General features: G+C 52.1%; 4 protein-coding genes across 5 annotated transcripts in view; 3 read left to right on the top strand and 1 right to left on the bottom strand.

Moving 5' to 3' along the window:
- The first annotated feature begins 668 nt into the window (after positions 1–668).
- On the top strand, positions 669–14,526 carry FADS1 (fatty acid desaturase 1). Of its 2 annotated transcripts, none has more exons than XM_011368614.1 (12): positions 669–1,069; positions 3,103–3,213; positions 3,725–3,922; positions 4,612–4,713; positions 4,803–4,931; positions 8,368–8,428; positions 9,800–9,876; positions 10,759–10,856; positions 11,070–11,166; positions 11,444–11,523; positions 11,633–11,758; positions 12,110–14,526. In XM_011368614.1, exons 1-12 carry the CDS (start codon positions 878–880, stop codon positions 12,159–12,161), a joined length of 1,323 nt encoding a protein of 440 aa, XP_011366916.1. In that variant the 5' UTR covers positions 669–877; the 3' UTR covers positions 12,162–14,526. The 2 variants fall into 2 exon arrangements, with proteins under 2 accessions (XP_011366916.1, XP_011366917.1); XM_011368615.2 differs by lacking the exon at positions 669–1,069 and adding an exon at positions 1,179–1,341.
- LOC111744952 lies at positions 1,348–3,090 on the top strand. The gene has a single exon (XM_023535745.1). The coding sequence runs from the start codon at positions 1,427–1,429 to the stop codon at positions 2,369–2,371; it is 945 nt and encodes a 314-aa protein (XP_023391513.1). The 5' UTR covers positions 1,348–1,426; the 3' UTR covers positions 2,372–3,090.
- Positions 14,527–16,144: 1,618 nt separating the features above from the next.
- Positions 16,145–20,729, bottom strand: FEN1 (flap structure-specific endonuclease 1). The gene is made up of 2 exons (XM_011368613.2): positions 20,452–20,729; positions 16,145–18,050 (listed from the first exon to the last, which is right to left on the bottom strand). The coding sequence occupies exon 2, from the start codon at positions 18,027–18,029 to the stop codon at positions 16,884–16,886; it is 1,146 nt and encodes a 381-aa protein (XP_011366915.1). The 5' UTR covers positions 18,030–18,050; positions 20,452–20,729; the 3' UTR covers positions 16,145–16,883.
- A 72-nt stretch (positions 20,730–20,801) lies between these two features.
- TMEM258 (transmembrane protein 258) overlaps positions 20,802–22,718 on the top strand; it is a 4,535-nt gene continuing 2,618 nt past the window's right edge. Inside the window, exons 1-2 of the mRNA XM_011368611.2 lie at positions 20,802–20,935; positions 22,357–22,466. Coding sequence (XP_011366913.2) covers positions 20,828–20,935; positions 22,357–22,466 — 218 coding nt within the window. The 5' untranslated portion in view covers positions 20,802–20,827. The remainder of the gene's footprint in view (positions 20,936–22,356; positions 22,467–22,718) is intronic.

Below are 22,718 nucleotides of genomic sequence, written 5' to 3'. Positions count from 1 at the left end.
CAGAACAAAAAGAAAAACCAACAAAAAAGGCAAAGAGGGTTACAAAAATTGAGGGGCATTTTTAACGTTATACCAAGCAAAGCATTAACACTCCCCCCCCGGCACACACACAACCACTTAATAAACCACAGGTATGCTGTTCACAGTGTAATTTGCCAAGGGTTATCAGAGTGTTACTTCAGGCCACATAAAGTAGCAGGCCGAGGAAATGGGAGTTTATCAGGTGTACTCCTGGAGGGTTAGCGTCCAGACATTGGCGAGGGCGTTCTTAGACTAAAGATGATGCCCCTAGGTCAGTGTCGATCACTGGGACAGCCTCAGCCCCGGGGCAACCTCAAACGCAGGTACAGCTCCTTCCACGCCCATCACCACCGCTCCTAATCCCGCCAGCCCCGCAGGCCTTTCTCGCCCCCCAGCCCCGGGCCGTCGGTTGAGCCAACTCCTCCCCCAGAGCCCCAGGGCGGCCCGCGCACCCTGGGCCGCCGCTCGCTTGGATCCTGGCCCCGCACCCAGGAAACTCCACCACGGGAACCTTTATCTCGCCCGCGGCGCCCCCTAGGAGCGAAAGACGTGCGTAGGGAAGTGGGATCCAGCTGCGACCCCGGAAAGGAGGCCAGGAGGGGGCGCGCATCCGTGCCCGCCACAGGCCTGCCACCGCCCGCTCTCACCGGAAGGCGGGGGTGCGCTCCCCGCGCCACGCGGCTCGACCAATGGGAGCGCGCGCAGCCGGGCCCGGTGGTCCCGGCCACCGGTGCTGAAAACCCCGAGCGCGGGCGGCAGGCTCCCGGCGCGCGCCACCAGACCTGCCCCGAGCACGCAAGGTCGGTGCGCTCCTGACCGCCCTTACCCAGCCGGCGCGAGGCATCGCCGGGCCGCGATGGCCCCCGAGACCCCGGCCCAGGGGCCGACCCTGCGCTACTTCACCTGGGACGAGGTGGCGCAGCGCTCTGGGCGCGGCAAGGAGCGGTGGCTGGTGATAGAGCGGAAGGTGTACAACATCAGCGAGTTCACCCGCCGGCACCCTGGGGGCTCCCGGGTCATCAGCCACTATGCGGGGCAGGATGCTACGGTGAGCGCTGCCAGACGCCGGCACTGGAGGAGGCGGGGCTGGGCGGGGGGGCCGCGGCCGGAGGCTCGGGATCCGAGGCAGGAAGTTCGGCTCCCACAGCCCAACGCCAACTAATTCGGGGAAAAGCCGGAAAGCTCCGGAGCATACCTGTTGCCCAGGGGTTGGGTGTGCTGTGGACACGAGATGCAAGGGCAGGAGGGGCTGTGAAAACAGGAGTCTGGGGAGTGGAGATGGATGCCGGCGACGTGCGTACACAAAGGGCCGCGCGGCCGGTGCGTGCGTTCCGTCTCCGGCCGCGAGTCTGCGGTCTCCAGGCGTGGGCAGGCCCAGAGCAGGGCTGGAGCGGAGAGAGCGAGGATGCAGGGTGCCGGGACAGCGGTGCTGCGGCCGAGGGGGCAGGGGTCAGTGGCAGGGAGAAGGTGTCGATCTGTGTTCTTGGCTGGGATGGGAGCGCAGCCGCATCTGGACTGGGCAGTGCTGGCCTACGCTTGTGAGCGGGAGCAGAATGAACCACTCGTGGGGAAAGGGCTGAGGCGGGAAGCCACCTGGCGCCCGCTGCCTTGGGAACTCCCGCAGCGGCTGAAGGCCGAAGGGCGGGGAAGGGGTCGCAGCGGCGGGAGAGGGCTAGCGGCTGCTGGTGCACAGGAGGGAAATGGGCGTGACTTGCTGAAGGTGGGGGGCCTACATCAACATACACTTGGCGAGGACCCCGGAATGGTCCTCGAATCCTGTGGGGAGGTCAGTCAACCACAGGCCAGCGTGGTCTCCAGCTTTTCGCCGCGGCGGACTGCGTTTTTTACTCCGGGGCTGGTCGCGAGCCTCCTTACTCCCGCCCGGCTGCGGGTTCAGCGCGCGCTCCAGCCCCTTGCTTTTCTTTATAGACCACTGGGTCTCCGAGCTAAGGCACCTGGCGCCTCCCTGCTGGGTTGGAGAGCCGGGGGTCACCCTTGGGGCCCAACGGTTGAAGCTTTCGCTTCGCTAGCTTCCCCTCCCGTACATTCTTCTCCCATTTCGGCGCCCAGCGGTGTCACCCTTTCCGCTGTCCCCACCCTCCGCTTTTGCCATCCCAGAGCGCGCCTCGAGCCACCAGGGTTCCCATTATGTCGCAGCACAGCACAGACACATCAGAGTGAGGACACACCCTTCCTTCTGGCGCGCCGGGCCTGGGGACGAGGCCAGAGCCTGCGCTTGTCACCCGGAGTGACCACTGGGGACTCGCGACAGCGCGGAAGGCCACGGCGTGGACCGGCGCATGCGCAGACAGGGGCCATTAACACCAGGGCTTCCTGCAGTGTGATTTAGGGCCGGGGCCCGCCGCCGCGGAGACGGCGATTGGTCCAGCTGTATGGTGCCACTGGCCGCCGGCTCCGCCCCAGCTCCCGCCTCGCCTGCCGCTTCCCCAGAGGGCCTGGGGCGTCCTGACCTACGGACTTGAATCTCATCACCAGGGACCCCCACCTCGCATAACTTAAAATTAGCGGCGCCGGGGCAGGGGGCGGTCAAAGTACTAGGAGAAATATGGAAGCCCACCCGGAACAAGCAGCAGAGGAAAGGGGGCGAAATGCAAAAGTTTCCCAGTTCGGGTGTGGGAAGCTTCCCTCATCACATTTTATGGAGAACGACGGCTCAGAGAGGGGCTTGCTAAAAGTCTCACATCCATTTTGGTTCTCACCAATACTTAAATTAGTGTGTAAACGCTGTGCCTAGCAACGCCCAGAGGAAAGGCCAGCCCTGGGAGGTTTCTCTGTGTCCATGCTCCGCCCCGATACCCCCGCCTCCGACCCCCCCGCGCTCCCTATTCATTGGTGTGTTGCTCTTGACACTCGACCACAGATGCTGGGTGATCCTGAGCTCTGGACCCCTGGAAAATGTCTGAGAATCCTGAAAGACAGTTGGCTGGAGGAAGGTGCTGTCTGAACTGGGGTACAACCTCCTTGCCGGGTCAGGAGGATGGCCTTTGGTGGGAGTCCTCCAGGTGTCCATGGGGGCTGGGCTGGCTTCCTCACTGGTCTGCTTTCTCTCCACCCTTGCAGGATCCCTTTGTGGCATTCCACATCAACAAGGGCCTTGTGAGGAAGTACATGAATTCTCTCCTGATTGGGGAATTGTCTCCGGAGCAGCCCAGCTTTGAGCCCACTAAGAATGTGAGACCCCGTTTGCTGTGACCATTGAGGGGCAGGGGGTAGAAGGAAGCCCTACATAGGATCACAGGTGACCACAGTCGGTAGTTCTTGGGAGTCTTGAGATCCCTGTTTCTTTTGCATAGTCATTGGGTCACAGCCCAAAGGAGTGGCGTTTTGGAACTCACGGTTCTCACAAGGTCCCCACCGCTACCATCATCATCATCAACATGAGACTATCTTGAGCCCGTGCTCTGTGCCAAGCGTAACCTCATATAATCCTCACATATTTACAGATGAGAATACTGAGGCTCAGAGAGGTTATACGACGTGGCCAAGGAGCGTACTGTCAGTAAATGGCACAATCCCATTGCACCTCCTCCCGTCATCGGTCCTCAGTATTGTGTTTCCCTAGGACTGCGGACTTCCCGCAGCCACCTGGGCGGGACATCCTTAAGCCTAAGAGGGCCCTCGTCACCACAGTGTTGGCTTGCAGCTGGGAAGAATAACAGTCCCTCTCTCTCCACTTTTTCAGAAAGAGCTGACTGATGAGTTCCGGGAGCTGCGGGCCACAGTGGAACAGATGGGGCTCATGAAAGCCAACCATGTCTTCTTCCTGCTGTACCTACTACACATCCTGCTGCTGGATGTTGCGGCCTGGCTCACTCTGTGGGTCTTTGGGACATCCTATGTGCCCTTCCTCCTTTGCGCAGTGCTGCTAAGCACAGTTCAGGTAAGAGCCCTTGGCTTGTCAAGAGCACAGCTACTCTCAGCATCCCCAGGGAAAGCTCTTTGTATCCTTCAGGGGACCGGGGCCGAGCTGAGGACATGCAGGAGAGTCAGTACAGAAAGAAATACACATTCCATTGTCTGTGGCTTTCATCTGCTCAGTAGCCACTTGTGCACCTTCATCTCTCTCACCACCGCTTCTCCAGCTGCTTCTCCTGGGGTTCCCTTCATCTGCGGAGTTTCTCTTCTGAAACTTCGCATTCAGGTTCTGCTACAGCTCAAGTGTGCCAAGGACCAAGATTCCGGTTTTCTCAGCAGGGCTTGGCTTCTTCCTTACGAGACAGCCATACGTACTGATAATGCTTGAGCCCTAATACTTGGCTCTCCAGACCCGTTTGTCAAGCCTTCTACTTGCCTCTGTCCTTTTCTGTAGTCTGGATGTTCAGTCCATCATAAGTCACAGATCTCCAGAGCTGGGGAAACTGAAGAACAGGGAAGGGACAGTGATTTGCCCCAACTGTCATGTGAATTAGTTGGGACCCGGGCTTCCCGACCCCTTTCCTGATGTGCTCAGTTAGAGAACTGTGGCCATCACAGGCATAGGGATGAGGGAGAGGCTGGCGGGGTGGCTGGGGTCAGTGAGAGGGACACTAGGCTGGTGAGCTGCTCTTAGTGTTAACCTTTCTCGCCCAGGCCCAGGCCGGCTGGCTACAGCATGACTTTGGGCACCTGTCTGTCTTCACCACCTCCACATGGAACCATCTGCTGCATCATTTCGTGATTGGCCACCTGAAGGTCAGTGGGATGGGGAGCGGCTCTTTGAAACTGGTCAGTGAGGGAAGGGGGACACTTGGCTTTCATACTTATGTCTTGCTTTTCTGTAGGGGGCTCCTGCCAGTTGGTGGAACCACTTGCACTTCCAGCACCATGCCAAGCCCAACTGCTTCCGCAAAGACCCGGACATCAACATGCACCCCTTCTTCTTTGCCTTGGGGAAGATCCTCTCCGTGGAGGTGAGCAGAGGTATCAATGGAAAGGTCTTGGACAATGGAAATGTGCCCTCCCAGAAGGCCTTGGGAGACATGCTCACAATGCTGTCAGTGTGGGGAAGACATGGGGGGCCAGCTGCCCCACCATTTGGAAGTCGTGGGGGCCAAGAGGCAGTAAACGGGCTCTCCAGGACACCTGTCCTTCCACATGAGTTCAAGTTAGCAAAAAAGTTCTTGTAAGAAAGGTACCACATGTTGATAAGGATCCAACGGATGACCAGGAGATTACTACTCAAACCCTGATCATCTTTCGAAGATGATGGATGGCCCTCCTGGGGTGCTTTTTTGATACCCCTACCCCAGGCTGTCATCCCCCCTGCCGCTCACTTTGTATTCTTGTCTCTGACACCTTGGTGTTCTACTGTGTCACAGTCTTCCCCATCTTTGATGCCCAGTGCCAGGAATATTCATTCGCTAAATAATTCTCCCCACCCACCTGATCCCAGTCTCACTGCTGGGTTAGTTAGCACTGGATCTGACTTGTCATCTGAGGTTGCGAGCACAAATCGTAATGTGGCTGTTAAAGGAAGAACGCCCGAGGGTGACCCAGCGAGCTTTTAGTGAGCAAAATGCAAGAGAATGGCCAGCGGGGTTCTTTGAAAAGTTCATGTATAGTCCCTTGTCCCATGGCTCTAGGCTGCACTGAGGTCCCCCTGATGACATGTCTGGATGACATTTCAGCCCGCCAAGACTTAAACTCTCATTAAATGTGTTTCAGTTCCGGGCATGAGTTCAAGGTGGCCTGGCACTCCTCTCCTGACACCAAGAGCCCCTAGCTTGAAGCTTTTCTCACCTGTCTGTAATGTCCTAATTTTCCCACCTCCTAAATGGGGACTTACTTGGTTCCCTACACGTCCAGCACTGCGTCTTGGTCAACAATGTGTAAGGACGAACCAACCGTGGCCTCCTCCTGGCTCAGGCGGCTACTTTGAGGGCAATGTGGGTTATTTATCAGGCAGAGCATGGAGTGCTTGGTAGCACTTCTGGTGAGACTGCAGAGAGTTAAAAAAAAAAAAAAGGTAGGAGTCTGGAGTGGCTCCATAGTGTAGTGGTTACCATGTCTGCTTTACACCCAGAAGGTCCTGGGTTTGCACCCCAGGTGGAGCCACAGACCATTCCCGGGGGGTCGTGAGCGTGTGGGAGGAGATGCCCCGCCTTCAGAGATCCAGTTCTTAAGGAGAAACAGCAATATCCATGGGTCAAGGGTGGAAGTTTTGGGGGGGGAATAAAGAGGGGGTGGGGGAAAGGTAGGAGTCTAAGTGGAAGAGAGCCTTTTCACACCACCGCCTTTATTGCTTCTTGGAGCTAGGGTTTTCAGGAAATTCCTATCTGTAGACACTAAAAATAGGGAATGATCTGGAATCAAAATAGCCTTTTTTTTTTTTTTTTTTTACCTAGTTAGGAGGTTGAAGATAGGCCGCCTGTTCGTATGTTAGTAAATGCCTGGGCTACAGACTACTTGGTGCTTGGTTCGCCCTCTCTCTCTGGGTACAATTTGACTGGGCATTGATCCTTGTGCTGATCCAGTGGCCTCCACCTCAGTTCCTCTGGAGAACAAGAGCTGCAGGGGACACCTGACCCTAAATATAACCCCCTGGCTTCCAAGAGTCAAAGCACAGCAGGGCAGTTATTAGGAGCGTAATGGCACGTGATTGCCATTTGAGCAGGCAGCAGTGGACCAGGCTCCTTTCCACAGCAGTTTCAAAGTGGGAGGCCACAGCTCTGCCCCACCCCACAAGTAAGACAGGTGTTCCTCTTCTGGTTTCCCCCTCTCAGGTAATGTTGCTTGGGATGGGATGAACTTCATCCCATATCAGCAAGCCCTGTTAATAACTGCCTCTAAAATGTACCCAACATCCATCGACTTCAGCTCCACTGCTTCCCCACCCCAGATCTGGTCCATCCTAGGTCTGGATTATTGCTGGCGCCTCCTCACTGGTCTCCGTGGGACTATGCCTGCCCCCTACAGTACGTTCTCCCCACTGCTAGCCAGGGAGCCTTTTAAAGCTCAGTAGATTGTGTCACACCTGCTGAAAGCCCTCCAGTGGCTTCCGATCACCATCAGAATAAAATCCACACTCTTTTCTATGGCCTTACCAGGGCTTTGTAAGGTCCAACTTGATTTGGCCGTCCCTAGTTTTCTGGCCTTCTCAACCATTCTCCCCCCTGTTGCTTACTGTCTCCAGTCATACTGACCACCTTTCTGTCCCTTGACTATCCCAAGCCTTTGCACTGGCTGCACCCTTGGCTTTAAATGCTGTCCCCCTGAATCTTCACATTGCTGGCTCCTTCTCATCATTCAGTCCTTAGTTCAAATGTCATGGAGGCCGTGTCTGACCACCCCAGCTAAAACACTGCCTTCTTCACTTTGTGTCGTATTGTCTTATTTTTAATCTATACCTGTGTTGAGCTCTGTATATAGATTTATCACCAGCTCCTCAAATTATAAATTCCATGAAGGTAGGAACCTCTATATCCTCAGCACCTAGAACGGTACACATAGTAGGTGCCCAATACTTGTCGAATGAATCAGTTAATATAGAAAGAGTGCTTCATTTAGCAGAAGTACAGAATTAGCTTTCAATAGATGACCTGTCAAAACAGTGGGTAGAAGCGTGAAAGAAGAATGAGCAGGCATTTTGCTCTGGGTAGTTTCTCCTGAGCCCTGTGGTCCTCTGGTCGCCAGAACTAATCGGAGCAAGGAGAGCAAAAGGAGTTCATCAAGTGAGAAAGCAGAGTTTGCTGTCCTGTTTCCGTGCATCCATGCTGGAGGTTCCAGGCTGTCTTCAGTAGCTAGACTTGCAAAGTAACCACCACTCACTGGGGAAAACCTTGCCAGAATCTTCAGACTGCCAAGTTGTTCTTGGTGTCCTGTCCACAACGAGTTTTATAAAGCTCATATTGGAGTCCAGAGTCTGGAAGATGTGGACAGGGGTCTCTCAGGGCTGGATGTAGAGGAAACGCTGACCTGTGTAGGAGTAAAAATGGCTGTCCATGGAGATGCTGGTGTGAAAAAAGAACCAGATGAGAGAAGGGAAGGGGAGAGGGTGGAAGGGCCTGGACACCTTACGACAAAGGTACAAAGGTGTCTTCAGATAAATGGGAGTCCCGAGGATGGGAAGGCACTGTCGTGTGCGTGCCTCGTGTGGGCATGGATCGTTGAGCTGCGTGCCACGGTGTGGCACGCTTAGCAGACTGAAGCCTGGGGCTTTATGTGCCAAGTGCTGGAGGTAGGGCTGAGCCTGCTAGAGCCTTCCAATAACAACAAGCTGGCAGCCCCTGGAAGTAGGCAGAGCTTCCTGAGAAGAGAACGGCCAAGGTCAAAGGGTGAAGGGAGCGGGTAACCAGTCTGTGGGTGCTGATTTGTGTGTGTTTGTTTGTTTGTTTGTTTGTTTCACAGCTTGGGAAACAGAAGAAAAAGTACATGCCATACAACCACCAGCACAAATACTTCTTCTTGAGTGAGTGTCTCCTTCCAACACGGGGGACTCCCTTGGGAGGGATGTGAGGAGATGACTCTCCAGGGGATTCTGGTATTTTAGGTAAAGGCTAGAGGAACTACTTCGCCCCAACAGGTTACTCCTTGTGCGGGAGCAGCCTACCATCTCAACTGAGCAAAGCCAACAGTTAGGCTGATGTTTGGTCAAAGGTTGTTCTCATTGCAAAGCCAGCGTCATGCTGATGTTTGCTCAAAGGTGGTTCACGGAGTGGTTGGGTGGGGCCATCCTGACTAAGCCTTAAGCCATACCTTGAACCCTGTCATACACATTCCTGGGTCTAGGGACTTGGTGGGGTGCAGTCCAAGCCCCAAGGAAACAAAGGCAGATGTAGTTATGGGAAGATGAGACCCAAAGAGGGAGTGGAGGAGCCGTTGCGGGAAGAGGAAAACATTTCTGTAGTTGTCTTAAGCTCTTTCTGAAGACTGTTCCCTCGTTTAAAAATCTGTTTCATAATGGTCAGTTTTAAAACTCCTTTAAAAATTTAAAATTTCAAAGGAAGGGAGGGTGTGATTCCAGCGATTCCATTTTAACTCGAAGGAATTTATTTTAACTGTGTATTAACCATCCACACCTGGGGAAAGGGCGATGGGGTAAGGCTGGAGCAGAAATGTCGGGAGAAAGAATGTAGGAATGCAGGGCATCTCGGGATAGAGGAGCGAAGGTGGGCATTGTAATGTGGGGGGTTGCAGGGGAGCATCGGGGCCATGCAGAGAAAGGATACGGAAAAGGAAATGGGGCCGCACGTGGGACTGGACCCACTTCTTCAATTCTCAGTGTTCAGAGAAGCCACGTGCCCCTTCCCACAGCCGACCTCTGGGCTTCAGGTTGGGGGCCACAAGCCTGTTTCCCTAGTCCAGGGAAGTAAGCTTTCAGTCTGTGAAGGATCAGCAGGACCTCCCTGTCTCCTAACACACCTGTCCCTTCACCTGCATGGAACACACGGCAGATGACTGTCAGGACAGGTGTAAGGTCGGGGCGAAGGCCCCAGGCAAGGGCAGGGCTGTTGCCAGGGAAACTCCAGGAGTATGAATTAGCAGTGGGAGCAGAGCAAGTTCCACGCAGGGGGCTTGACCTCCCCCAGCTGCCCTCTTCCACTGGAAAAGAGGGCCAGTCCCGCCCCTCACCCTCCTGGCGTGGTCTCGGGAGATTTTGCCCTCTTCAGACTTGCATTCAGTGCCTGCCAGTTCCGGCGGATCGAGGAGTGCCAAGGCAGCTAGGGGGACAACAGGAGACAGCAGAAATGCCAGAGGCCGTCCCTCCAGCACCAGCTGGCTCTCTGGTGACCCTCATGCTGCTCACACCTCCTCCTCCCTGTCTCCATTTCCTCCCCAGTTGGGCCCCCAGCCTTGCTGCCTCTCTACTTCCAGTGGTATATTTTCTATTTTGTTATCCAGCGGAAGAAGTGGGTGGTGAGTATCCGTGGTCCAGGAGTCCCACATCCTTTGTCTCCAGGACCTTGAGGGAGGGCAAAGGGGTTCTCCAGGGGAAGTCCCACTGGGATGCACTCCAGGCCTAATAGAACCAGGTGTGGACCTTCCTTATCTCTAGGTGGCAGGATCTGAGCTCATCAGACCACCGGACTCCCAATGCCTATTTCATTCTCCTGTGGTTCTTGTGCTGGGAATAAAGCCAGGGGCGGGCTGGGGACTGGGGAAAATGAGTGAGAAATGGCACCAACTCTCAGGAAACTTCTGGTGAAGCAAGATGCGGTTGACACCAGAGAAAAGAGGTACAGGCAGAAGGTTCTGGGATTCCAAAAGGGGCCCGACTGCAACTAGCTGGGTGAGAGGCATCAGAAAAGTCTTTGTGAAGTTGCTTTTCTAGCTGACCTTGGTGGACAGGCAGAGGTGGGGCGGAGGGAGAATGGACTCTGAACAGAGAAGCTGGGTAGTGAGGGGTGGGTCTGTCATTGGACATTCTGTGGAGGATTCGAGTGTCAGGAGGAGTACGGTGCTGGAGATTTCGTCAGGACACTGGCACAGACTGAGCCGTGGTGCTGGAAGATTCATTTGGCAGCGTGACGAAGGGATGAGGGTTTAGATGGGTTGGGAGAAGCTAGAGGCAAGGAGACCCTATAGGTCCTGGCTCTCGTCAAGGAAACAGGCAAGGAGGGCTGGGGGTGCCACTAGGGTCAGAAGGAAGGAGCAGTGGCACTCGATACTGCAGGACTGTGCAACTGAGAGGAGACAATCCAGCCTGGGTACCTGGGAGAATGGCCACACCTGATGCAAAGAAACAGGTGAAGTGAGATGCTCAGCGCCAGTCCTAATGCTGCCTGCTTCCCCCTGCAGGACCTGGCCTGGATGACCACCTTCTACGTCCGCCTCTTCCTCACTTATGTGCCGTTGTTGGGGGTGAAAGGCCTCCTGGGTCTTTTCTTCATGGTCAGGTAGTGTTTGATGGGAGGAGTAGGGATTGGCGAAGAAAAGCAGATATTTGGGAGTGACCGGTCTGGTCTGGGGACTACGCTGGGGCTCCGGGTAGCAGGGGTTATGTCAGGTGTTGGCTCGGGAAGGTGGCCAGGCTGGAGCGGGTGTCTGAGGGAGAGTGAGAACTCCAGACTCTGCTTGTACTGTTTCCGTCTGTGTGCCTTATCCACCAGGTTCCTGGAAAGCAACTGGTTTGTGTGGGTGACACAGATGAACCATATCCCCATGCACATCGATCACGACCGGAACGTGGACTGGGTCTCCACCCAGGTAAGGGACAGTCACTTGGAAGACCTGGGCATAACACAACTAAGAAAAGGGGTGGGTAGGCAGAGATGCAGGGCACGGGGTGGGGCAGTAACGATGACGAAAGTCCCCAGCAGCACTGCCTTATTAGCTTGAAGCTTCTCTCCTGTCACCATGTGGAGAAGGGAGTGACCAGGGACAGTCCCACGGCCCCTCCCTTCAGACAGCTTTACCTGGGAGGGCTGGACCAGCCTTTCCACCTGGCATCCAGGGCCATGCTCTCCCCGACCTTTTCCTCCAGCTCCAGGCAACATGCAACGTCCACAAGTCCGCCTTCAATGACTGGTTTAGCGGGCACCTCAACTTCCAGATCGAGCACCAGTGAGTCGGGGGGAGCTGGAAAGCCGGGTCTCAGGGAGGGAGGGTCCACGTGTGGGGAGTGGGGGAAGCAGAGGAGCAGAAGCCACTGACTGTCCCGTTCTCCCTGAAGCCTTTTCCCCACGATGCCGCGACACAATTACCACAAAGTGGCTCCCCTGGTGCAGTCCCTGTGTGCCAAGCATGGCATAGAGTACCAGTCCAAGCCCTTGCTCTCGGCCTTTGCCGACATTGTGCAGTGAGTATCTGAGCCTGGGAAGACGGCTGGAAGGGCAGGGAGAGGGCAGGGCAGGGGGGTGGTGAAGTGGGGGGTGGGAGCAGAAGTTTTTCCCAGTTGTCTGGAATGGAGGTCGCCAAGGCAAAAAGCAGGGCACTCTTATCTGTCTTGGGGCAAGGTCGGTCCTTTGCTCTCAGTGCCATGGCCCAAGCTCTTTCTCAGGCAGAGGGGAGGAAAGCATTCACACGGAAGGGTCGCGGACACGGGCTGCATACCTCTGCAAGCACCACTACACTCCTGGTGGGTGGTCTGGCTTTTGGGCTCGGCTCGGCTCAGTCCGCCTCACTGCCTGCTTCCATCTCGTCCCCACAGCTCACTGAAGGAGTCCGGGCAGCTCTGGCTTGATGCCTATCTCCACCAATAACAACAGCCGTCCCCCCACCCCCCATATGGAGGAGGAGCCTCTGGAGCTGAAGTAGAGGGGAGCGTGAGGGATGATGCCACTACAGTTCTATATGCAGAGGGAGTGGGTTTGAGGAGATAAAGGCTCTGGCTCAAACCCCTCCCCTTTATCTTCTAGGCAGATCATGGGAACACACAAGCCCCCTCCTCCCTCCCCCCACCCCCAAGAAGGGATGGCGCTGTTGGGGCACGGATGTAACTTCTGCTGTTTCCTTTTGCTCGTTTGTCAGATGCAGATGGTCAGCGAACAAAGAGGGAATCAGGAAGGTGTTAGAATAGGGAGGACCTACTAAGCCCAGAAATCAGCAAGATTTACCACTAAAATTCCGCCCAGGAAAGGGGTGAGCTCATCTCACCTGTCCACTCCAGTGCCTTCTCTGCCCTCGCCTGCAAGCCTCAGAGGTTCGCAGGCCGGAGGGAGAGGGAGCAGCTGAACCTTGTGAGCAAGATGTAGAAAGGAAGCATTAGCACTGAGAATTCTGAGACCTGACAAAACGCAGGGCCTGGGAGCTCAGCTCACTCTGGGCTGGGTGTGACATGTCTGCCTCAGGCTTCCGGAGAAGCACTCTCTCCACTTTTAGAAGCAGGCAGGGCAAAGGCCAGGATGTGGTATTGGAGACATCTGGCCCTGAAGGATGCTGCCCCTACTGATTTTGGTCTTATGTGCCATCCAGGGTACCAAGGTCCTAGGTCTTGCCAAAATGGCTAGCAAAGAGAATTGCTGGCCATTAAAAATCCCTTCAGCTTTTGATTCATCTCTTCTAACCAGCACTCGAGGAACAAAACACTCCTAGGACAGGGAGTCCACTTCTTGCTCTGTATACAAGTGAGCAGATGGGACGACTTAATCTTCTCCTCCTAAGAAACAAATGGGGCTCCTAATGGTTTCTCTTTGCTTCCCTACCTATAAGTCCAAGTTCAACACAACGGCAGTGAGCGCAAGGGACCGAGCTAGGAGATGCTGAGTCACCTCCCAGTCATGAGGAAAACACAGGTTTCAGTCATGAAGAATATAAAAGCTGTGAGAAATTTTCTATAACCTAAATTGTTACAGCATTACTTCTGAGCAGGAGCAGTGGTGTTAAATGTCATCACTTCATAGTTCTAAACCAGAAATAGGAAGCTAAAAACACGTTTGTGATCAACGTTGCTGTCATTAGGCATCTTAATTAACTGTCAACTTCGTGCAAGTGTCTTTCTCTGCTGGAGACCAGGTAGGAATTTAGAATAATCTCTGGAGCATATCAGTCTAATACTGAAATGCAATTTTTTTTTAATCTTGTGGTTTTTAAAAGATAAAAAGTTTAACCCATCTCTACAGAGCAGACATAGGAATGTCATGTGTCCCCCCCCACCCCCGTCTCATTTTAACTCCAGGGCTTGTCACCAGCATTCACACTCTCTTCCCTTCCCACACCCACGGCCTCTCAGTCCAGGCGAGGGGACTGTTCGCCTGTTCAGCAGCATCTACTCTAAGCATATTGAGCATTTGGGACACTAGGAGGAGGGAACCTCAAACTAGAAGGACAAAGCCCAGCCCTGGGAGAGTTTGCCATTGTCTTAAAACTAAATGCAATCAAGGAAATGAAGCGCGTTGGGATGAGACTAGGCGCCATCCATAGAAAGGCTGTCTTGATTTCTTCGAAGTCTGTCAAAGCAAAGACAAAAAGATTTAAAAAACAAACATGGGGGAGAGCAGGTTGCAGAAGAGTTCAGATCTTTCCCATGTGGGCGGAATCATTTAAAACAGCCTGGGTAGAAAACTGAGCGGCAGAACTGAAGAGTCCTATTTTCATTGGCTTCCTCACTCCATAGGTGCTGACCTTCCCCATCCCTGTTCCCTGCTACCTGAGGTTTGGGTGTGGTGTCACCAGCCTATCCAGCCATCTGGCTTTTGGCCTCAGGCAGCCTGATCTGAGCAAACCAAGTGGAGCTTATTGAGCCAAGTCCTGATCCTCAAAGCACCTCAATCACTGTGGCCTTCTCTCCTTAACCGAGACCAGTGTGGCCTCATGGCCCAAAAGGGACATTCCAGTGACAAAAAGGTCCAGTTACAGTGGAAACATGAGTGATCTCAAATCCAATGACAGATAAGAAAACGGGCTTAGATAGGACAAGTCACCTCCAGTCACAGATTGTGGCAGAACTAACGTCTGAACTCCTAAAAACTCCAACTGTTTGTCTTGTTACTTTCATCTTTCAACCACTTACTTATCTGGAGCCATTTTCTTAAGTAGGTCCATTATCAATATCCTTTTTGTATGTGCCAATTTTGTTACATCCCAATGAAGTAAATCTGAAAATAAAATGAATTTTGACCAAATGAAGGCTATTGTAATCCGCAATGCTCTCCTGCATGTGTCAATAGGACCGACCACCTGTGCCTCTCCTGTAAGTTACTATCCACCTCTGTGGCTCTCTCGTCCGAATGGATCCCTGCACAGCCTCCCCTTTGCATAAGCCCCTTGGACAGAAAAAGGAACATCGGGACCTCTAGAAAACACTAAAGCACAGGTGGACTATGGCAAGGAAAAGAAAAGCCAACCCCTTTCCAGGACACCTGCATGTTCAAATGGTAAATTACCTAGATAACAGGCAGGTTTTATGTGCACTGCTTCCTCCTATTGTGAGGCAATGTCCTCACCCTTTTTAACTTCAGTCTCAGTACGGATAGTCCCGTTTTTGCCTGAATCTTTCTTTACGTGCACAACGTCTCAGAGCTGGATTACATAAAGCAATGCCTTTTTAACCTAACTAGAACAGCAACCTGAGCAACAATATGCTAACTAAAAATTTGCAAAATTGATTTTCCCTGCGGTGTGCAATAAACATCTAGAAAAGACTAGGCAAGTCGACTTCAAAGAGCAAGAGGAAAACACCACTACGTGCTTGTTTAGCACAGGGTGCAGGCCCTTAACTAGAACTACTGCGCTGAGGTGATAGCTCCCTGAGGTCTTACCACCTCTGGGACCCATCAGCATTACTGCAGGCTTAGAATCAAATTACTTGAATCAGAAAATGGAGCTTCCATAGGTGTGTGGCTCCACTCGATCTGCAGAAAATTAGTTTTACTTAACTGCTGGAGACACTAGTGAACAAAAAAGACCCCTGCCCTCAACATAGAACTTTCTGTCGACACCAGTGGTTTTCAGAGTCCCCTAGATATGAGGGCTATGCTGGAAAGATGATCCCATTCAAGCTTTCACCAAGAGCTCTTATATCCCGAGATTCCACGAGATTTTATTTAAAAGATAGGCTGCTCCGTTAACAATTTTGAAAACCACTAATCTTTAGTCTTCCACCTGCTTAAATCTGTCACTAATCTTTAGTCTTCCACCTGCTTAATCTGTCAAAACATCAACTTAAATTTCAGACCTCTTACATAAGTGTCCTTGTTAACTTCAAATGACAGTGATAGGAATGCTAAAAAGTTAAGAAACTCAAACGGGACAGCTCCCTACTAAGTTTTATCAGGATTATAAAACTTTCGAAGCACAAAAACACCATCTCTACAAGAAACAGCAACCTGAATTTGACATCACAGAAGGAATAAGGAGGTGATTTTTGCGTGGCAGCTTTCACAATTTACAAACTGGTACTGTAAATGCTTGGATGCTACCTAGTAGTTGATTTAAATTGTGAGGCTTCCTCAAATGAGTTCCTTGAGAAAGGAGGTAACTCACACGGGTGGAAAACTAGAAACCTACTCAATTTATTAAAACTCCTTTCCCAGCAAGATGAACTCGGTATCCTCCAAATGGCTGAAGTACCACTCAAGCTGATTTGGCCGGTCTATAGGGAATGGCGCCATCTTGTGGCCACTCCTCAAACCATCTGTTAATAGGGTGCAATTGCAGCACGCTATCTTGGGAGGAAGAGAACAGTACATTCTGCCCGAAGCCTGGGATATCATATCACATGTTTTCAAAGAACATGAAATTTTGGTTACTTTTATAATTTTATTGACTCTTCTCATAACCTTAAAACAAAAAAACAGCACATAACAACAGCATCTTATCCCAAAGTCTCAACTCAGTTGATTGCCTCGGAAAGGCCATGAGAAGAACTTCACCACCTTATGCCTCTAAATAATGACTAAGGACTCAAGTTACACAGCAAGTTCAAGTTTCTGCCCACCCCAGGACACACAGCCAGTAATCGAACCCTTGTTGCCAAGTCCATGTACTCCAGCTCTCTGCCTGTCTTATTTCTTAGTAGCTCTTCCTATTTGCTAAGACCGGGTCTTCCTGCCGGCTGTCCTTCCTTCATGGTGGGTCAAGGCTGAACCAGAGAAGCGTGGTCTGGTTCCACCATCACTGGCCACCGGCTGGCCAGCCGGGAAATCACTTCTGTGAAGTCTTTTGTCTCCACCATTTCTCTCCCTCTCCCTTCTTCAAAACCTGTTGCTATCACTTTTACGTAACAATGAATTCAGTGTCCATTAAAGTGAAAGGTAGTTTGAGGCTGACATACTTTCCTGAGCTAAAAAAGAAGAAAACAAAGTACCTCTGCGGCTTTCCTGCCGTAAGATCAAGTAAAAAAGGGAACTGCAGTACTGAGAAGGCGCATGCCACAGAAGCAACGCAGTCCCCTCCCTGCCCCAGGGGAGGCTCCTCCAGTGCCAGCCCTCAGGGGGACGGGGCAGATAACTCTGGGCACGGAGGTGTACTGAAGGGGAACTCGTTTATTTTCCCCTCTTAAACTTCCCTGCTGCCGCCCCAGTCTTCGCCTTCTTCTTCACGGATCCCTTGGGTTCGGGCTCCTTGCGCTTCGCTGACGAGAGCGAGCCGGTCACCTTGAAGAAATCATCCAGGCGGCCCTGCGTGCTGCCCTGGCGGCTCTTGCTCAGCCGCCGGACCCCACTGCGGATTCGCTCCTCGGAGAACTGCTTTTCGCCGCACATGAACCTGACGAGCTCTTCTTCGTTTGGTTCACTCCACTTCAGCTCCACAGACTCCGGGTCCAGCACCTCAGGCTCTAGGAAGAGCTGCTGGGCCTCTTTGTGGAGCCAGTTTTCCGGCACGGGGTACTTGCTGGGGTCAAGTCGACGCACGATCTCCTCGATGCTCTTGTGCTTCTGGATGAGGTCCACAGCCCGCTTGGGCCCAATGCCTCGAATGCTCTCACAGTAGTCGCTGCCCAGCAGGATGCAGAGGTCCACAAACTGCTCCTGGTTCAGGCCCAGCTCCTGAAGAATCCGGCTCAGGTGGAATTCCTGGATGGGTAGCTTCTTGGCCTCGCTGGCAGTCAGGTGCCGCATTAGCACAGGGCTGCCAAAGGTCAGGCAATCCATGTCCTCCGTGGCCGCAGCATAGACTTTGCCAGCCTTCACCAGGGCTGCACAGCTGGCCTCTGCCTCGCTGGGCGCATCGAGGTACGGGATGCCCATGAGGCTCAGTAGATGCTTGCACTCATCATTGTGTTGCTTGGTGACCTTCACCAGTCGCTTAGTAAACTTCTCCACGTCCTCCTCAGTCCCAACATCCTGAGCCTGCTGTAGCCGCTTCTCGGCCTCAGCCCGCCGCTCGCTGCGTTTGGCCAGCTCACCTGATTTGAGCTGTGGCGGCTTGCCATCGAAGACATACACGGGCTTGATGCCGTTCTCCATCATGCGGATGGTGCGGTAGAACATGCCCATCAGGTGGCTGGTGGTCTCACCCTCCTCATTCTGCAGCACATCCCCACCCTGGCGAACGGCAATCAGGAACTGATAAATGCTCATGGAGGCATCGATGGCCACCTTGCGGCCGAAGTAGCTCTTGATGTCATTCTCCCGGATGGCACTGGGGGCCACATCAGCAATCAGTTTGGCCAGGCCTTGAATACCCATAGCGACACGGAGGAGGAACGGCTAAAAAAGAAAGGCAAGTAAAACAAGAAACTTAAGGGTGCAAAAAGGGCAAGTTGCTATCTCGCCAACTTCGTGCCTTCAAGTAAATAAATTTAGTGCAACAAAAAGGACACCAAGTCAGCCCTGCAGAAGATGAAAAGATGAACAAGACAATGTTCTCACTGTCAAGAAACTTACAGTCTAGCAAAGAAGTTCACTCAGTAAATACGAAGGCTTTCCGAGTATCAAGAACTAAACTGGGTGCTAAGCAGAATAAGACGCTACTGATGTCATTGAGGGACTTAAAATTTTGAGGATAAGGCAGCAATAGGGCTAGCGTGCAATAAGGGTTACAAGAGATTGTCTGCGTCAAGGATCACACAAATCCAGAGTGCCTGGTCTGTCCTGAGGAGTCCAGGGATCATAAAGGCAGAACTGAGTCCTGGAAGGCAGGCAAATATTGGTTAGACAATGAAGCTGAGATGAGACAAAGACAAAAGCAACCATAATACACTGGCTGAATGTGTCAAGCGGTGAAACAAACATTTCAGTATCCATCTTCTGGCCGATTCCTGAACAACACATTTATTCCTCCTTTGTGCCTTTATACCAGTCATCGAACATCCCCAACTCACTCCTCCGCTCTCTCCGTCTAGCAGCTGTGATGATTAGTTTTACGTGTTAACTTGTCTAGGCTATGGCATTCAATTATTTAATCAAACACCAATCCAAGTGTTGCCATGGCCATATCTTGTAGATCTGGCTAACATCTATGATCAGTTTACTTTAAGTAAAAGAGGTAGCTCTCCAAATGGTGGTGGGGCGCGGGGGGCTCATCCAAATCACATGAACTATCTTAAGAGCAAAAACTGAGGTTTCACGAAGAAATTCTGCCTCAAGGTTCCATCAATTCCTGCCTGAGTTTCCAGCCCGATGACCTGTCCTATAATTTTCAAACATGCCAATCCCTACAATCTCCTGAGCCAGTTCTTTAAAATAAGTCTCTTTTTGGATTTTGTTGATCAGTGTCACCCCTAAATTTTTAATAATAATTTACAGTCTCTTTAATGTGGCTTGCTCATACACTGCACTAATCTCCCTCAGTGTCCCCACAGCACTTGAGAGTTTCTATTTCTACCATGATGTTGCTAGGAGTTTTAAGTCTTTTCCTTTGTATTTTCCCTCCACCACCAGGTCTGAGATGTAGACCCTGTGGCTCCTACCCCACTCCAGGTCTTGATCTAGTCACTCAGCCCAGTGCTGCATTTCTATGGTTCAGGCCCCTTAACAAATATTTCCTAGAATGGTATTGTCCAAAATTCAGTCAGGCCCAAACAGCCCTCACAATTTTTTGCCATTTCCAATTAAAGCCTGTACTTTCACTCACTTAATATCTTCCTTAAATGGAGACCATTGTTTCAAAACTAAGATAAGTTGAAAGAGAGAACTCATCTTAAGTGATATGTTATCAGTTATATTTTAATATAATGCATAATTATTAAAAAAGATTTGTTTGAGTGAAACTTAAAGTCATCGTGTACCCACTGGTGTGGTATGTGTCAACACTTTAAGAAATATCATACTAGACCTTCGAATTGTTCCCACCTTTCCTTCACAGGATTCTTTTTCTAAATAAAGCAGAAACAGCCCTATGATATTCCTTCTTCCAAGAAAAGTCCAGACACCTCTGCATGACATCAAGATCTTCTATGCTCTGGTTCTCAACCTATCTTTATAGTCTGGGACCCCATAGAAAAGTTAGGATAAGGCCGGCCTTTTCTCACTTGCTCAACTGTGCCCTCTACCTGCCACCCTCGACCCCCTTCTTCAAGGTTTCATTTTAGTTCCCCCGTGAATGGCTGTGGCCTTGAATCTGGGCGCCAGCGTTTACCTACCTTCTGTGCAGCATCACTAAGTCACTTAGTGTGACGATACTAAGCCATTTAAGTTTGGTTTTCTCATCTATAAGATTAATGCCATGCCCGTCTTGCAGAATTACTGCCAGGGTAAACTGAGATAACAGGTGAAAACCTGTCGACATGCTCTCCCTGTCCCTGTCCCTCCTCTCCCTCTCCCTCCAGACCCCACAAATGCTCTGGCTCATGCCTCAAGCAGGCTCCTTTGCTGGAACGTGTACTGATGCCTTGTTAGCCGGTTATCCTGCCTCAGCATCCAACAGACGGCTCTAAACGAATGAAGTTTAAAACTGTCATCCAGGATCTTAGTCGAAATACACAAGTTACTATCCTTTCTACAAATGAATACAGAGGCTCGGAGGTTACGCGACTGGCCCAAGAACCACAATGGGAAAAGTGGCGGGACGGCACTCGCGCCTCCGCCCTGAGCGGCAGCCGGCCCGCCATAGCGCCGAGCGCGAATCGAACCCCGCTGCTCTTGGGAGAAGCTTCCCATGTCATCTCACCTGGCCTAGGGGCACGAGGCCTCGGCAGCTAGCGCTTGGTCCGGTGTCGCCCAGGACAGTCCTCAGCCCCGCTACCGCTTCAGCTCAGCCGCAGGTCACCTCTCGCTCCGCTGCCTTCCAAAGCCCGCGCTCCCGTTACGGGACGCGCCGCTGCGCACAGCCTCCCGGGAAGTGTAGTGCAAGCCCCGGCCCCCTTGGCCAGCTTCTCTCACGACGAAGAGTCGGACTAAGGTGAACGAACTCGCTCAGCTATCCTACCCTACCCTTCTCCACCGCTTCCCCTACTCCACCCCAGATTCCAGCAGGCTCCAGCCCCAGCTACACCGCAACCCCCGCACCCCCCCCCAAAAAAAATCACAGGACTACAAATCCCACAATGCCACTTGCGCAGGCGCACTTCCTTTTCCGGCCGGACAGCGCGCCTGCTGTGCTGACGCGTTTTTCCGGTGGCGGAGCGGCGGATTACCTAGAGCCGGGCAAAATGGTGAGCGGAATGAGGGGAGTTCGGAACAGGGTTGTGAGGATCCCCTCGGGGCCCGTCCCCACACCCCGTTTCTCTCGCAGAGGCCTCAGTCGCCCGAGATCCAGAGAACCGAAGGCTTCTATATCCTCCGGCTTGGGCTGACGGGCGGGGAAGGGAAGCCCTTTGCCAGGGACTCCCCAGGCTGAGGTTTTGACTTCGTGAGTTTTAAGGGTGAGGGGAGTGAGGCGCATTTTTAATTTCTTCTAGCTTTTGCCACTGTTACCTACGATCAAGCTTTTCTCTATATTTGGAAAGTTCTTCTACCTGCCGAACTCGTACTCATCCTACAAGGCAAATGTCTCCTTCCTGGTGAAGCATTTCCAATACCCTCAGGCATTTAGCCGCACTCTCCTGGGAGCTCCCACAACCTCTGTCTGTACTGACCTCTTGCCACGTGTCCTGGTCTTTGTTATCTGCCACGCCTCCTGGTGACCACCATCTGACGTGCCTCTGTCCCTGTGATGATGTCTATTCATCTTTGTATTCCCGATGCCAAACACAGGGCCTGCAATTGGAGGCTCAATAAATGGCAGCGATTGTCTTTGTCATTTTCAGGGGGGCATAAATGTTTATTGGATTGAATTCCAGTGTCTCTTAGAACAATGGAGTCAGTTTATTTCTCTAGAGTTGTTATGTTCTGGATTTTAGAAACGTTGGCTGGTGGATGACAATGGAAGTTAACATTCGTACAAAATTGTATGTTTACAGCCTTCATTCACAGGCATTATCTCATAATCTTCCCTAAACTTTGGGAAGGAAACAAACACCAATTGAGCAATTACTCTATGCCAGGCAGTAACCAGATGCTTTCTTAAATCATACATTAACCCTATGAGATAAGTACTGTAACTACTTGACTGAGACTCATTCAGTAAAACCAGAATTTTAACTGTCTTGCCTGTAGATCCTAAATTCCATAATAAAATACAGAGTTAGAATTTGAGGTCTGGGTACTGGTTCTGATCTACTGACATGGGAACATGAAGCTCCTAAAATCATAGACTTTTCCTTATATGTGGTTTTTCACAGGCAGCGAGTCCATGACTTTCATCACATGTTTTTCATACTGGTTAGTGGCCTCAGAATGTTAAGGACCATTGATCTATAGCTGATCAGTCACCTTTTGTGTCTCAGCCTCTGACTCGCAGCCACCCTTCTTGTCTCATACTGGAAAGTCAAAGTGCCACCTTAGTTTAAGATGTAATTGTTGCCATTTCCCAACTGAATCACTTGATATTGGTTCTGAAGGATTTCCATGTTTCCCGGGCTGCAACAGGCATTTGGCAGTCACAGCCGCACGAGGCTCCTTGATGACCCCAGAGATGCCCCCAGGTTGAAGTCATGGCATTCTTTCACTGCTCTGATCTCTTGCCCTCCCCTAGGAGCTCGAGGCCATGAGCAGATATACCAGCCCAGTGAACCCGGCCGTCTTTCCCCATCTGACCGTGGTGCTGTTGGCCATTGGCATGTTCTTCACCGCCTGGTTCTTCGTGTATCCTTCCACTGCGCAGCCAGTGGGCCAGAATTAGTGATGTGGGAAACTGAGGCAGAAACCATGCTGGGTACATGCACCCTGCCAGTTTTGTTCTGGTGTGGGGATGGAAGAGGGTAAGGAGATCGAGGGAAGGTTCTTGATGCCCAAGGTCAGGTTGTGGCCTTATTTTCCAAGTTCAGGGTGAGTTCAGTTCGCTCTTCAGATTTCTAGGATAGTGAGCAGAGGGCTTAGCTGGACTAGAGGCTAGGC

Source organism: Pteropus vampyrus, unplaced genomic scaffold, assembly GCF_000151845.1.
Source record: "Pteropus vampyrus isolate Shadow unplaced genomic scaffold, Pvam_2.0 Scaffold144, whole genome shotgun sequence".
Lineage (NCBI taxonomy): Eukaryota > Metazoa > Chordata > Mammalia > Chiroptera > Pteropodidae > Pteropus > Pteropus vampyrus.
The sequence above is the reverse complement of the archived record's forward strand: the minus strand, read 5'-3'. Positions and strand labels throughout refer to the sequence as shown.

Excerpts from the sequence above, each read along its gene's own strand:
- FADS1 (XM_011368614.1), top strand. The coding sequence starts at position 878 with ATGGCCCCCGAGACCCCGGCCCAGGGGCCGACCCTGCGCTACTTCACC. Across the intron at positions 8,429-9,799 it reads GCACAAATACTTCTTCTTGA|TTGGGCCCCCAGCCTTGCTG; the intron begins GTGAGTGTCTCC and ends TTTCCTCCCCAG. Across the intron at positions 11,524-11,632 it reads AACTTCCAGATCGAGCACCA|CCTTTTCCCCACGATGCCGC; the intron begins GTGAGTCGGGGG and ends TTCTCCCTGAAG.
- LOC111744952 (XM_023535745.1), top strand. The coding sequence starts at position 1,427 with ATGCAGGGTGCCGGGACAGCGGTGCTGCGGCCGAGGGGGCAGGGGTCA.
- FEN1 (XM_011368613.2), bottom strand. The coding sequence starts at position 18,029 with ATGGGTATTCAAGGCCTGGCCAAACTGATTGCTGATGTGGCCCCCAGT.